A 14,290-nucleotide genomic window follows, 5' to 3' on the forward strand; every position below is an offset into this window, starting at 1 on the left:
GGGCTCTCGTGAGCCCACTATAGCCCACCACTGCTTTTAGCTGTAGTAATAATGTTCCATTAATATTTCATTCATATGGACTGTATCAAAAGCTTCTCTAATGTTTGAGTAAGTGATATCAGAATCACTCTTTACTTTCTGTTCTTTGTGTTAATGTCATAGTATATAACTGTGGCACCTTGTAAAAGAAAGCGGTGGTTGCAATGCAAGTTTTTTTTTTTTTTTTTTAACTATTTAGTATTAACTATGTGGTGCAAGGAAACCCAAGGCTGTATCAGCCAAAAATATAAAAAAATTTAAAGTAATTAAAAGTACTAAAAAGAGGTTTAGCACTGAAAGCCTCAAACTTGTCTCAGTAATTAACAACTCCCTGGCTAAAAGAAAACTGAGCACGATCCAGTATAAACCTCTTCTCCTGTAATTTGAATTATTGCCCCCTAGAAAATAATAATAAATAATAATAAATCAATTTAGTAATTCTGGAATCCTTTAAAACAGTAAAAATTTCACCTTTATTCATTTTACCTCTCCTCCTCCTCAGAGCTTTATAGTACTCAATCAGGTCCCTTCTAAGGACCCTAGTTACCAAGTTCTGTAGCCTACATGGTCAAGGTCTTTGTTCATATGGGCATCCTTTTGCAGATCTTACCAAGCAGGTATATACCATCTTTGGACCTTTTCCAGCTAATTTTTTCAGGCAGTCTCCATCCTTGGACACAGAATTTCAAGTTCTGTTTTACGGTTACCTTTATACAGTGACATTGTGGCCTACTATGGGCAGTTCATGTCTGCCTGTTCCTTAATCCCAAAATCCCTCTCACTTCTACTGCTAATTCAGTCCCACCAAATGTATAAGTTATTTTGAGATTGTTATTCCCCAAGTATGAGGCCTTGCATTTTGTCCCATTAAAACAAAGCTGCCACTTTTTTTTTTACTATCCTTTCAGAATGACTGCTTTGCTGAAGCCATGCTGAAGGAAATTGCTTGGTACTGATTATTAATCACTTTCCCATTCTTAATACCATCTAGTTTCAGAAATCATTACTAATAACTGTTGTTTTAGGTACTTTTTTTTAATCTAAATATCTCTTGAAATTAAATTTTATGAATGGATTTCTCATCAGGATAATATGTGCAGAGGGCTATCAAGGTGTATACATGCCATTACTGAAGCATGTGACAAACTAGACTGGCATTCTGTCATCCACCCTGAGCCTTGAATTTAAACTGTATTCTTAAAAATGCTATAATCATGTAATAATTCTACACTTGTCTTCTGAGTGTGAAGGTACAACAAATTGTGAGTTGCTAACAATGCATTCACTGAACTACTGAGTTGCAAACTTTCTGTAATCCATCTGTATGACTGATATTGTATGCTTGGATTCCTGCATATTTATAGAAATACTATTGAATGTAAGCCTTGCTTAGTTTGCGGGCTGATCTAATAGTGTGATTTTGTGATCTTGCACTGTTGGTAACTGGCTATATGAACAGTGAGATCACAAAATTACATATTGGCATGTTATACATTGTGTAGTAGTAAATAATATTGGTTTATTGCAGATTATAGTGGAGCACTAAGTAATTCGATAATTGTAGATTTCTTAAAATACCATTTATAATTGACTTGATATGATAGCATAGCTTAATTTATTATGGTACTCACCTTTTTTTATAATCTGCAATTGATGTTTGAATAGGGTGGATGATAATTTTAATTTAAATTGGGAGTAAGTAAGTTTGGGTTTAAAACAGAAGTTAAAATGCGCAAGGAAGTAGAAGTGCACGTCTTCGTCCTTGGTTGTCAATATTAAAGTTGAAAATAAATGGTTAATACTGGAGGCCAATAGCCATAACAAGTGGCTTTCGTTATCTACGTCTTCAGTTGGCAATGATGGGTTGAGAGTGAACACGTGTATTTAAAAAGTAAAGTTCCCATGATTCTCCTGGTTACATGTGGAAATCTCAGGTGCATGAGATTCCATGCCGGTGCAATGTTGTAAGGTAATTTGGTATTTAATACTTGGAGATTGGAATGCCAGCGGAACCATTCTATGGGTAGGCCTTCATATTGGAAAATTTTAAAACTGGATTTTAATTTGATAATGGGAATGGCTGAGTAGTAGTAGTAGTAGTGGCATGTGATGCAAGAAAGCAAATGTATGAGCTTATGCAGCATCAGCCAAAAAAAAAAAAAAAAAAAAATCACACCATGCCCTCCAAATGCCTGTCCAGTGCCTCCTTAAATTTATTCAACCTATCAACTTCCACAACGACAGATGGAAGTTTGTTCCAGCAATTAACCACCCGCTGGCTAAAGGCAAATTTCCGCACATCTATTCTACATCTGTCCTTTCTTAATTTGAATTTATGCCCCCTTAGGTTCATAATCTGAACAAGTGGAAGGATCCCATCAGAATTCAGCGTGCTGAACCCATTCAAGGCCTTATACACTTCAATCAGATCACCGCGCAGGTGCCTAGTCTCCAGCCACTGCAATTTGGCAATTTGCAGAACTTAAGCCTCTCTTGATAAGAGGATCCCTTCATTCCCCTCACCAATCTTGTTGCCCTTCTCTGTACACGCTCAAGCAAATCTACATCCTTCCTAAAATGAGGCCTCCAGACCTGTACGCAGTACTCAAGGCGTGGCCTGACCATTGCCTTATACAGAGGGATAATCACCTCCTTTTCCCTGCTAGCAAAATTCCTATATATCATTGACAAAACCCCATGACCTGCCCTGGCAGCCTGTCTGCATTGCTCAGAAAACTTCATATCTGCCTGCACAATTACTCCCAGGTCTTTTTCATTTTCTACCACCTTAAGTGTAGTACCACACAGTTGGTACGTTTCTCTGGGGTTACTTCTACCCATATGCAGTACTTTGCATTTGTCAAGGTTAAACTTCAGTTGCCACTTCTTAGCCCATCTGCCCAAATTATCCAGATCCTGTTGCAGTAGCACACTGCCATTACTGTCATTAAAAACCCTGCCAACCTTTGTATCATCTGCAAACTTCGACATTAAGCCTGATATACCTTCATCAATATCATTGATAAATATACAAAACAACAGTGGACCTAACACCAAACCCTGTGGGACCCCACTAATAACATTAGTCTAAGAAGAGCAGCACCCATTGATTACCACCCTCTGTCTTCTCCCACTTAACCATCCTTTTATCCATTGTAGCAACTTGCCCTTAATACCATTCTGCTCCAATTTGAACAATAGTCTTCCATGCGCAACAGTGTCAAAAGCTTTCCTGAAATCCAAATATATGATATCAAAATTATTTTTTGCATCCAGTTCCTTTGTAACCACATCATAATATCCTATCCAATTTGTCAGACAAGACTTTCCCTTAACACACCCATGCTGTGTCTGAATTATTGCTGCAGTCTTGTCTAGATGATCCTGCAATGCATCTTTAACCAGTGACTCCATTATTTTACCAGGAACAGAAGTTAAACTAACTGGTCTGTAATTACTCGTGTCACCCTTCGATCCCCCTTTGTGAATTGGGGATACATTTGCACATCTCCAGTCAGTGGGAAACTCCCATGAGTCCAAGGACGCTCTCATAATTATGGCTAAGGGTTTGCTTAGTTGCTTTTCCGCCTCCTTTAATATAACTGGATAGATCCCATCCACCCCAGGTGCTTTTCTTATGTTTAACTTCAATTTCTCCTCCACTTTGCTTTCAGCTATTAGCATTAGCATTAATAGAGGCAAATGATGCAAGAAAGCAAGCTTATTCAGCATCAGCCAAAAAAAAAAGCACAACCACTACTCCCATTTCACCCCTCCGTTCGTTCGAAATACCTGTCCAGCTGAGCCTTAAATTTGTTTAGGCTATCAACTTCAACAAATGATGGAAGTCTATTCCACAAACCAACTGCCCGCTGGCTAAAGGCAAATTTTCGCACGTCTGTCCGACATCCGTCCTTCCTCAATTTGAATTTATGCCCTCTCAGGTGATTATTCCAAGCAAGAGGAAGAATCCCATCGGCATTGAGCATGCTCAAGCCATTCAAAGCCTTATACACCTCTATCAGATCACCTTGTAGGTGTCTAGTCTCCAGACACTGTAATTTGCAAAATTTAAGCCTTTCTTTGTAAGAGCAACGCTTTGTTCCATTCACTAATGTTGTTGCCCTTCTTTGTACTTGTTCCAACAGCTCAACATCCTTCTTAAAATGAAGCCTCCAGACCTGTATACAGTACTCAAGGTGTAGCCTGACCATTGCCTTATACAAGGATAATCACCTCCTTATCTCTGCTAGAAAAATTCCTGTGTATCATTGACAAGATACCGAGCTACTCTTGCAGACCATCTGCACTGCTCAGAAAACTTCATATCTGCCTGCACAATTACCCCCAGGTCCTTTTCGTTCTCTACCACTGTCAGTGTAGTACCACAAAGTTGATACATTACTCTGGGGTTACTGCTTCCCATATGTAGTACTTTACATTTGTCAACTTCATTTGCCACCTCTCAGCCCATCTGCTCAACTTTTCTATCTAGATCCTGTTGCAGCAGTGTAGTGTCATTAGTGTCCTTAACAACCCTGCCAACCTTCGTATCATCTGCAAACTTGGACATTAAGCTTGATATACCATCATCAATATCATTTATAAATACAGAAAACAACAATGGACCCAACACTGAACCCTGAGCGACTCCACTAATAACATTAGTCCACAATGAGCAGTGTCCATTGATTACCACTGTCTTCTCCCACTCAACCATCCCTTTATCCATAGCAGCAATTTGCCTCCAGTGCCACACTGCTCCAATTTGTTCGGCAGTCTTCCATGTGCAACAGTATCAAAAGCCTTTCTAAGATCCAAATATATGATATCAAAGTTATTCCCTGCATCCAGTTCCTTTGTGACCACATCATAGTATCTAATCAAATTGGTCGGACAAGACTTTCCCTTAACAAAACCATGCTGTGTCCCAGCTATAACTGAAGTCTTGTCTAGATGATCCTGCAGTGCTTCTTTAACGAGTGCCTTCATTAATTTTCCTGGAACAGAAGTTAAACTCACAGGTCTATAATTACTTGTGTCGGCCGTTGATCCTCATTTCTGAATTGGGGTAACATTTGCACATCTCCAGTCTGTGGGTACCTCCCCTGAGTCCAAGTAAGCGCTCATAATTATGGCTAAGGGTTTGCTTACTTCCTTTGCTGACTCCTTTAATATAGCTGGATAGATCCCATCCACCCTGGGTGTCTTTTTTATGTTTATCTTCAACAATTTTTCCTCCACTTTCCTCCAGTTATTACAAAATCATCTAGCTCACTGCTAGAGTTTAACTCACCTCTGGCATTCCCCTTCCTGAATAACTCCTCATGGGTGAATGTAGATGCAAAATACTCATTTAGTTTGTTACCCAGCTGAGCAGGATCATCAACAGTTGAACCATCAATATCCAGTGGACCAATTTGATTAATCCCTTTCCTTCTACAGTTTACATAGGTAGAGTTTACATAAAAAAACTCTGTTTTTCTTTACATCCTTTGCCAAGGATTTCTCATCTGCCTTTGCCTGCCTAATCACCCTGAGTAATTTCAGTGTAACTTGTATTAAACCTTTATAGCTAATAAACTGATTTGGTGATTAATTTTCAATTTATTTGATTTACATAATGATTCATTTAGGCATGGTTTATGAATTTGTTACTGAGGGTCAGAAGGTCACTCAAGGACAAGAATGGAATGAATGTTTAGTTATTCCAGTGTCATCAAAGGTGGATTTGATGTGGAAAGAGTTCTGGGATTATACTCTGGATATTGTCGTACAGCAAGAGAGGTTTCAGCCAGAAAAGTAAGTTATCACTTGCAATCTTTTATCCATTTATAAATGGATAGATAAAATTTCTTTAGTAATTTATAGCTATTTCTCATTTTGAATTAAACTTTGATTTTACATTTTCATATTAAATTCTGTCAATTTCTTTTCTCCTTCTAGTTGCTATTGTATTGCACTAACAGTTTTCATCTTCCTAGAAAAATCCAACCAGGAAAACCTTGGTTATTCAAACATTGGATAATATGAAGCACTTTGTATTTTGACATTGATCATTAGCTGCTTAGTTAGGTTTTTGTCACTGCAGGTACAACGTTTATAATGCACCATTTCTTATGGTGTGTTCATAGACTGATTTGCATGTTGTGTGGCTGAAAAAGATGGAGTGACTCATGAGAAGGTATCACTTTCCTGTGAGTTACTCCAGCTTTTTCATAATCCCCAGTTGTTGTGGAGAATGAAGTCAGTGGCATTGTCACTGTTAATTCAGTGCCATTGTTAAGGATAGCATGACAGATAATTAGAAAAGGTTAATTGACCTTTGTGAGATACATTGTTCGGTATAATCATAAAGAAGATAACTAGTGCCAAGATAAATAGGATTATTAAATTTGAAAGTGTCTGCAATTCTGCCAAGATATGTCAGGAAAGAATACATGATGTGAGAGTCTTTGGCCTGAAGAAACCGAGACAAGCTCGTGGGGTACAATATTTCTAAGCATATTCTGTGCTTATTAAAAGAGGGGGCTATTTTTACAGGGATGGGATACAATTAAATAGAAGGGTGGGTGCAAGAATATTTGATAATCTATCAAGGCAGTGTTAAATGGGTTAAAAAAGCTGCTAGTTTTGGGGGAGCAGGATGCTCAGACTAATATATTAACAGTACTTGCAATCAGATGTGAAAATGATTCTTGTGCTGCTTCTGTTGGGAATTACAAGGCATTCCAGGGGTTCTCATGGGACAAGCAAATATATAGGTTGTGTTACAGTTACTAAGAGCAGAAGCAGATGTATGTATATGTGCACGTACGTGAGTGATAGGAATATGGTAAGCAAATTTGATGAATTTGAAGTGTTGGTTAGGTAATCAAATGCATGCATTAGGGTTATTGGAGACATGGTGCCATGCAGGCATAAAGGATCCAGAATTTTAATATGGTGAGTACAAGGTGTATAGATAAGGGCAGGAGGGATTGCAGTTATGCTCTTGGTCAAGAAGCACATAGAATGTAAGACACTGTACTGAGTTAAAGAGTAATATTGAATCAATTAGTCATAAGCATTGGGAAAACAAAAATGAGAGTAGGAGTATGTTATAGGCCAAATAACTGATGAGTATAATGAAAAACTATACTGACAAACAGTGGCCTAGAAAATCAAAGCATGTCTTATAATGGAAGATTTTAATTTTACATATACTGATTGGAACTTGTGCATTGGTTACTTACACAGTAGCAAGGGTTTTCCGGATTTATTGGATGACTGTTTTCCACACCAGCATGTTAATGAAGCAGCAAGACAAAGCTATCTTGATCTGATTATCAGCAGTGACTCCCCATACATGAGTATCCTGATAAAGGAACCACTAAGTGTAAGTGATCATAATATATTGATGTGGGATCTACTTAAAGATAACTGTCAAGGAAGAAGGGAATGAATTTTGCTTTCATAATGGTGACTACAGTGGTTATAGACAATTTTTTGAATTCCTTTAGTAGGACTTGACTGATGTTATCAACTACAAATTCTGAGGGATGCATTGAAGGAGGTAATCATTGAAGCTACTAAGGTTTTTATACCTACAAAGAGATTTGTTTGAGATTTAGACCTAAATGGATGTCAGATGAACTGATGAGAGTAGTGACAGAGGAGAATAAGTTAATGTAAGCAATTGATTACATTTCAGATGCATTAACAAATGATAATGTGTGATTTATTAATAAAAAAAAAAAAAAAAGCAATGATTTAAGCACAAACTAAGAGCATTTTATTTCAGTGCATCCACTATATTGCCCATTCATTCCTCCAATCAGTGCATAGCAACAACTGTAATATCCAGTGCTTTGGCTACAATATATGCCATATGGATAGCCTATGGATATCCCCCCTCCTCCAGAGAACCATCCCTGCCTCAGTGACTGGTGCTATGACTACTGTTGTTTCTTAATTACATTAATAAATTAATAAAGGGCATGATGTTCAATCTGTATACAGAAATACTAAGAGAGTTGTTAATGAACAGTGCTCTTTCAGAACAACTTGAATAAGCTTTACAGATGGTCAAAATTATTTATGAGTGTAGAATTATTTTTGGGCAATAATAACCCAAAAATAATTATACACTCATTTAGAGTTTAAATGAAGCCTGAGAGAAGTTATTCCGTGACAGGATGGCTTTGCGATTTGTACAGAGTGAATAGCTGTTTAGGAGGAAAATAATGCCAAGAGTGAAAGAGAAAACCCAGTTTATTAGATGCAGAGGAAGCAATATTTATGATGTGCTTATGCCAGGAGAGATTTGAAGTCAGAGTCATCATTAATATAGATATGTGATCTTGTCTGTCAATCGAACGTTGTCAAACATAAGCAGAAGGATACTTTGCGTGACATTATGCACAAGTACCATCTTTGAAGTGAAAAGAATCATACAGCAAATAATTTGGATAACTGAGATGAGCAGTGGTTGAATCAACCAATAACTGGGATTCTGTCAGAAAAAGTATGTGTGGTATGACAGACTGTAAGTGGAAATGGACAACAATCGAGATATTGGATCTGAGACTGCATATATTTGTGAAACGAACGAGGAAGTGTTTGGACCTTACATATTTTTACAGATAATTTTGCGCTATTAGTTTAACTATGCATGATGTATTCAGTAATAAGAAAAGGTGAGGAGGACATGTTATAAGAAGTAATATAAACTTTGGATATGGCATATACACACAGCAAGAATATACCCTGCTCCTTGACGTAACATGACCTCAATGATACCCCCCCCCTCCCTGTGCATACACACTACTTGGACTCCCTCCAGTCACTATCTGACAGAATGGAGTCAGCAAGATTATACATTAGCTAATCTGGATGCCTTCTAGAGTTACCAATAAGTTCAGTTCAGCTCAGTGGATCATCTAGTGGCCAAATGCCATTTGGAGCTGTTCCCTCAGTGTAACATGACCTCAATGATACCCCCCCCCCTCCCTGTGCATACACACTACTTGGACTCCCTCCAGTCACTATCTGACAGAATGGAGTCAGCAAGATTATACATTAGCTAATCTGGATGCCTCTTAGAGTTACCAATAAGTTCAGTTCAGCTCAGTGGATCATCTAGTGGCCAAATGCCATTTGGAGCTGTTCCCTCAGTGTAAGGAAGATTAGATGTTGCTACAATGCTCCTTGTAACCTCAAAAGACATCAATCATTCCTGCGTGATCTAAGACGAGATTGGGGGTCCATAGCTTTGCTCTGGAGACTAAACATGTTTCGCCACTTCAAGCCTCCAATAAGCAAACTGGTGGTATTTCACTTGTTGATGAGAGTTATCTACCACCTAGTATTGCATGGTAACACAGAGGGGTGGCAGTTCCCAGTGTGGTGTAGATGTGGATTTGATTTTTTCTGAATGACTGAACTTCACCCAAGTTTGGCCCACTTGACTCAAGTTCAAGTGTCACCTGAATAGCAGTTATATCAGCCTTTTAGGCTCCCATGTGGGAAGCTCAGCTTGTCATACCTGAGAAATGTCTGTGACAGCATCAGGGACCAAGGTTTACAAAGTGAGGCATTGTTTCACAGGCAGACACTACTAGCAACAAATGGCTTGTTATCGTTGAGCCAAGCAGTAGGCATTTCCATTGAAGAGCTTTTTATTGCCTTTTTTTTTTTTTTTTTTTTGGAGTCGGAAAATTGGACCAATTTTGTTGTCATTGATATTTTGTCTATTTTTCTTTTATTTAACTTTAGCTTTGAATTTTTTCACATAAAACGTAAAGGTGAAATTTTTAAACACTGTTTTTCAAGGACTAGATATATTATCAAAATGAAGTGCATTAAAGCTCCCCCCCCACAACAGGGAAACCAATCTGAAATTAAAAAGTTTATTTATTATAGAGCTGTGGGGTTATATCGTATTGCAGTAGTTGAAAGCAAATAAAATTTTTAAGCTGTACTGTGTTAAATTTCAATCACAGGGGAAGGATCTTTGTTCCTACTGAAGACTGAGGGCAGAGTTTGACTACCAAAGTTTGGGTTCTTGTGTTCAAATACAGCAGGCCCCCGTTATAACGCGGTTCGCTTTATGCTGATTCGCTATAACGCTGTTCTTACATTATAACCCGTATCTGACTATAACGCTGTCAAAACTCACTGTAACGCTATTTTACTAGCATACAGATTGAATTTTTGGCAAATCCGTCTTCAGTCCAGTCTTGTTTTGAGCCTTTTTTTTTTTTTTTTTTGGCAAAAGGAGAAAATAGCCACCATGAAATTAACTACAGTAATTATTTTTATAATTTCTACTCTATGTACAAAATTGAAACTTTCAATATGCTCTTATTTTCTTGGTGTGGATAGTTTCAAGGGAGAAATTCTTTTTTAGTACACAAGTTGAAAAAATTTACCATCCAGTGTCATATGTTGTTATGAAGTCTGCATTTTCTGTTCTGACCTGTAATAGAAAGATACTAAAAATAGATTTACTCCCTATCTCTTCTTTTGTTTTACTGTGGGAACTATAACTTGCGAAATGTTTTTCACACAATCAATCCCATGAGTGCTAAATGCGGTGCTGTTTCTTGTACAGTATTCTCTGGTCTTCTGAACTCCTCTGACCTTGTGGTCACCCGAAGTACATAAAATTTGTTTGTTTTACTGTTTTGGAAATTCCATAAACATTCTCCATGAGTCACACCATAATTGATTTACAGTACTTTTCCGGCAATAAACAACCATTTGATTTTACTGCACGGTAAAATCGAACTTTTCAGATAAATAAAACATTTGTCACCGTCTTCAGCTCACTTGCCAGAGGAATTCTAGATATCATTCAGTGCATACAGTGCTAGACATACAGTTTACTGTACTCGAACATCGTATCACAATCAGTGCAACGCAGTTACATTTGCAGAGAGTTATGGCGGATAAGAATGAAAAAGCAACAATGTCTGGACACGGTGCAAAGATTGGAAAGGTAAGAAAAACATTGAGTTTGAAAATTAAATTAGACGTTTTGAAGAGAATTGATTCCAGTCAAAGACAAGTGGATGTGTGCAATAATTTAGGACTGGCAGGTTCAACTGTAAGAACAATCATAAAAAATAAAGAATCAATTTTAGCAGCTGGAAAAACAGCTGTTCCCCTGCAGGCAACTAAATTGACCAGGGCTAGGCCGGCTATTATGATTGAAATGGAGAAACTTCTACATAATTTTATTGAAGACAACATTCAATGTAGAATTCCGTTAAGTTCAATTATTATTAAAGAAAAAGCGAAGAGCCTATATGAAGATTTAAAGGGAGCTCACCCCGAAAAAAATGTGGAACCATTTAACGCTAGTAAGGGCTGGTTTGATAGATTTAGAAAGCGCTATAACCTGCACAACGTAGCAATACAGGGAGAAGCTGCAAGTGCAGATCAACAAGGAGCCGAAACTTTCAAAAAAGAATTTGTTAAAATTATTGAAGAGGGATGTTATACTGCTCAACAAGTTTTTAACATAGATGAAACAGGTCTTTTTTGGAAACGAATGCCTAAAAGAAGTTTCATATCGAAAGAAGAAAAAAACATGCCAGGCTTCAAAGCGGCGAAGGATCGGTTAACTTTGTTGTTGGGTGGTAATGCTGCGGGGGATTTTAAATTAAAACCCCTTTTAGTTTACCATTCCGAAAATCCAAGGGCTCTTAAAGGTTTAGCTAAATCAAACCTACCTGTAATCTGGAAGGCTAATAAAAAAGCTTGGGTAACCAGGCCGCTTTTCATTGATTGGTATGCTGAGTTCTTCTGTCCTGCAGTGGAAAAATACTGTGCAAAAAATAACATTGGTTATAAAGCTATTCTAATCATGGACAATGCGCCAGGACACCCAAGCAAAGAGAGCTTAGAAGACTTGAACAATCACATAAAAGTTTTTTACATGCCTCCAAACACTACGTCTCTGATCCAACCAATGGACCAAGGAGTAATTGCAACATTTAAAGCGTACTACATAAGGAACACCTTTTCCCAAGCTATTAAAGCCATCAACACTGAAAATGTACAGAGCTTAAAGGAGTTTTGGAAATCCTATAACATTAAAACCGCCATCTACAACATTTCAAGTGCCTGGGATGAAGTGACTCAGAAAACCATGAATGGAGTGTGGAGGAAAGTTTGGAAAAATTGCATAAAGCATTCCCAGGAACCTGATGATTCCGTTGAAAATGTTAAAACACAAATTGTTGAGCTCGGAAAAGAAGCAGGATTACACGAAATTAACGAAGACATCGTACAAGAGATGATCGACAACGACAGGGATGGCCTCTCTAATGAAGAACTAATGGAAATTACAAAAGAACAAGAGCTTGCTATTGAGGGAGATTATGATGAAGATACTATAGATGAAGAACCTATGAAGTCGCTGACTGCAAAAGGACTTAGTGAAGCTTTTGAACACTTCGAAAAAATGTGTGATTATTTCCGGGAGAACGACCCTGACATGGAACGAAGTGCCAAGGTAATAAGAAATTTGAAGAAAGAAATAAATCCCTACATGATGTTGTACAATGAGAGAAAGAGGGCCAAAGCACAACCCAAAATTGACACATTTTTCAGTCCAAAGATACGAAAACTCGAGAGCACAGGGCCATCAAATTAATAAATTCATGATTTTCGTTAGTTAATTACCTCATAATTATATGTGTGTATAAAGTAGAATATTTTATATGTACAAAATTTTGAATAATAAATATTTTTAATCGACATTGGTGCATATTTTCACTACCATTTATTATTGATTAGAAAATATCCTATGGAATAGACCGCAACTCACAAATACATATGTTACCTTATGGGAATATGGCGCTCGCTTAGCGCGGATTCACTTAGCGCTCTGTTTTCCCAGAACGAACTATCAGCGTTAAGTGGGGGTCACCTGTATACCATAGTTGAAGTCTCTAATATCTTCTTTTACAACATAACATCACCAGGACAGCTGTTCAGAGCCCACTGGCCTATCAGCTGGCAGTTGGTTTCATTGAACCAAATCAGTGTACAGAAGTAAAACTAAAATTCTATTTAAACACATAATAATCAGTATGTATACCTCCAACCTCTAGAAATGATGGTCAAAAACTCATTCCTTGGTCTTTAGTGGGAGAAAAGATCTCTCCATGGTCCCAATGAAAAATGAATGCACCAGCCAAGACATTTGCAGTATCAGTCAAGGCACATCAAAAGCAATATAATAATTATATGAATTATAAATTTTATTTGGTATCTGTTTTAAGAATTTTTATCATAAATGTTTAATTTATAAGAAATTAATATTCAGATTATAACATTACTAAAAAAATTTATGGAATTTTATTTATAGCTTAAATAATTTGTATATGTATTTTGTTTCTGACAGTTACAATGAAGAAGACAATAACTGCTATACCTTTGTTCTCTCATTTTTGAGAACACTTCAACTTTCCCAGTTGAAACCATCTCTTGTGAGCAAAATTCAGTTCTGTAAGGATTTTATTGTGCCTCAGACAAGGAGTGCAGCGAAATACATATCACTGTATCGCCAGTTAAGGAAAGAGGGTGTGAGCATTCAGAGATAAACTGGGGTTTTTTTTTTTTTTTGACATTTTCAGGATTTTAGAATACTTGTTTTTATAAGCATACATGTGGCATTTATTTGTAAAAATTTATTTTGAATTTTAATTTTGTTGTTGTTTTGTTGTACTATATAAAAAAAAAATGGCTTAATTTTAGAAAGGATGCCCTCCTTTAAAAACAAAGTATATATGTCATAAAATGTATGGACATAGTGATGCTTCTTTAAACAAACAACATATGTCACTCTATCTGGAAGTTGAAGAAGTTATGTTAATATATATTTAAATGTTTACAATCCGTGAAAATAGCTTGATGTTATTGCACATTCATTTGCTTAATGAAATATGTTTAGGATCTCAAACTTTTTCAGTCCACAGACCACTTCACCAAAGCAAAAGATCCTATAAACTAATGATGTGAATATTTATGGAACTCTGCAGGCTGGGTAAGGAAGGGGTTGTTCAACACCATACCATTTTTTTTTTTTTTTTTCTCTGTAGGAGCCAATGAAGATGTTTGGTATCTTTCTTGAAAAATAACTGTAGCATTTAAGCTTAATAAGAAAATTATATTTTTTAAATTTATATTTGGTTATGAATATTAATAAATAAAACTTTTTAGAAAGAAATTTCAACGTGGAATGGGGTGGCGACCTGAC

General features: G+C 37.0%; 1 protein-coding gene across 1 annotated transcript in view; it reads left to right on the top strand.

Annotated features, from left to right (window-relative positions):
- The window catches only part of LOC150077760 (MKRN2 opposite strand protein-like), a 31,210-nt gene extending 17,576 nt beyond the window's left edge, over window positions 1-13,634 (top strand). Inside the window, exons 3-4 of the mRNA XM_090384946.1 lie at window positions 5,676-5,841; window positions 13,436-13,634. Of these exons, the coding sequence (XP_090241072.1) occupies window positions 5,676-5,841; window positions 13,436-13,634 (365 nt within the window). The remainder of the gene's footprint in view (window positions 1-5,675; window positions 5,842-13,435) is intronic.
- The last annotated feature ends 656 nt before the right edge of the window (window positions 13,635-14,290 follow it).

Source organism: Mastigoproctus giganteus, chromosome 11 (genome assembly GCF_048544385.1).
Source record: "Mastigoproctus giganteus isolate SK-2022 chromosome 11, ASM4854438v1, whole genome shotgun sequence".
In the NCBI taxonomy this organism is placed as follows: Eukaryota; Metazoa; Arthropoda; class Arachnida; order Uropygi; family Thelyphonidae; genus Mastigoproctus; species Mastigoproctus giganteus.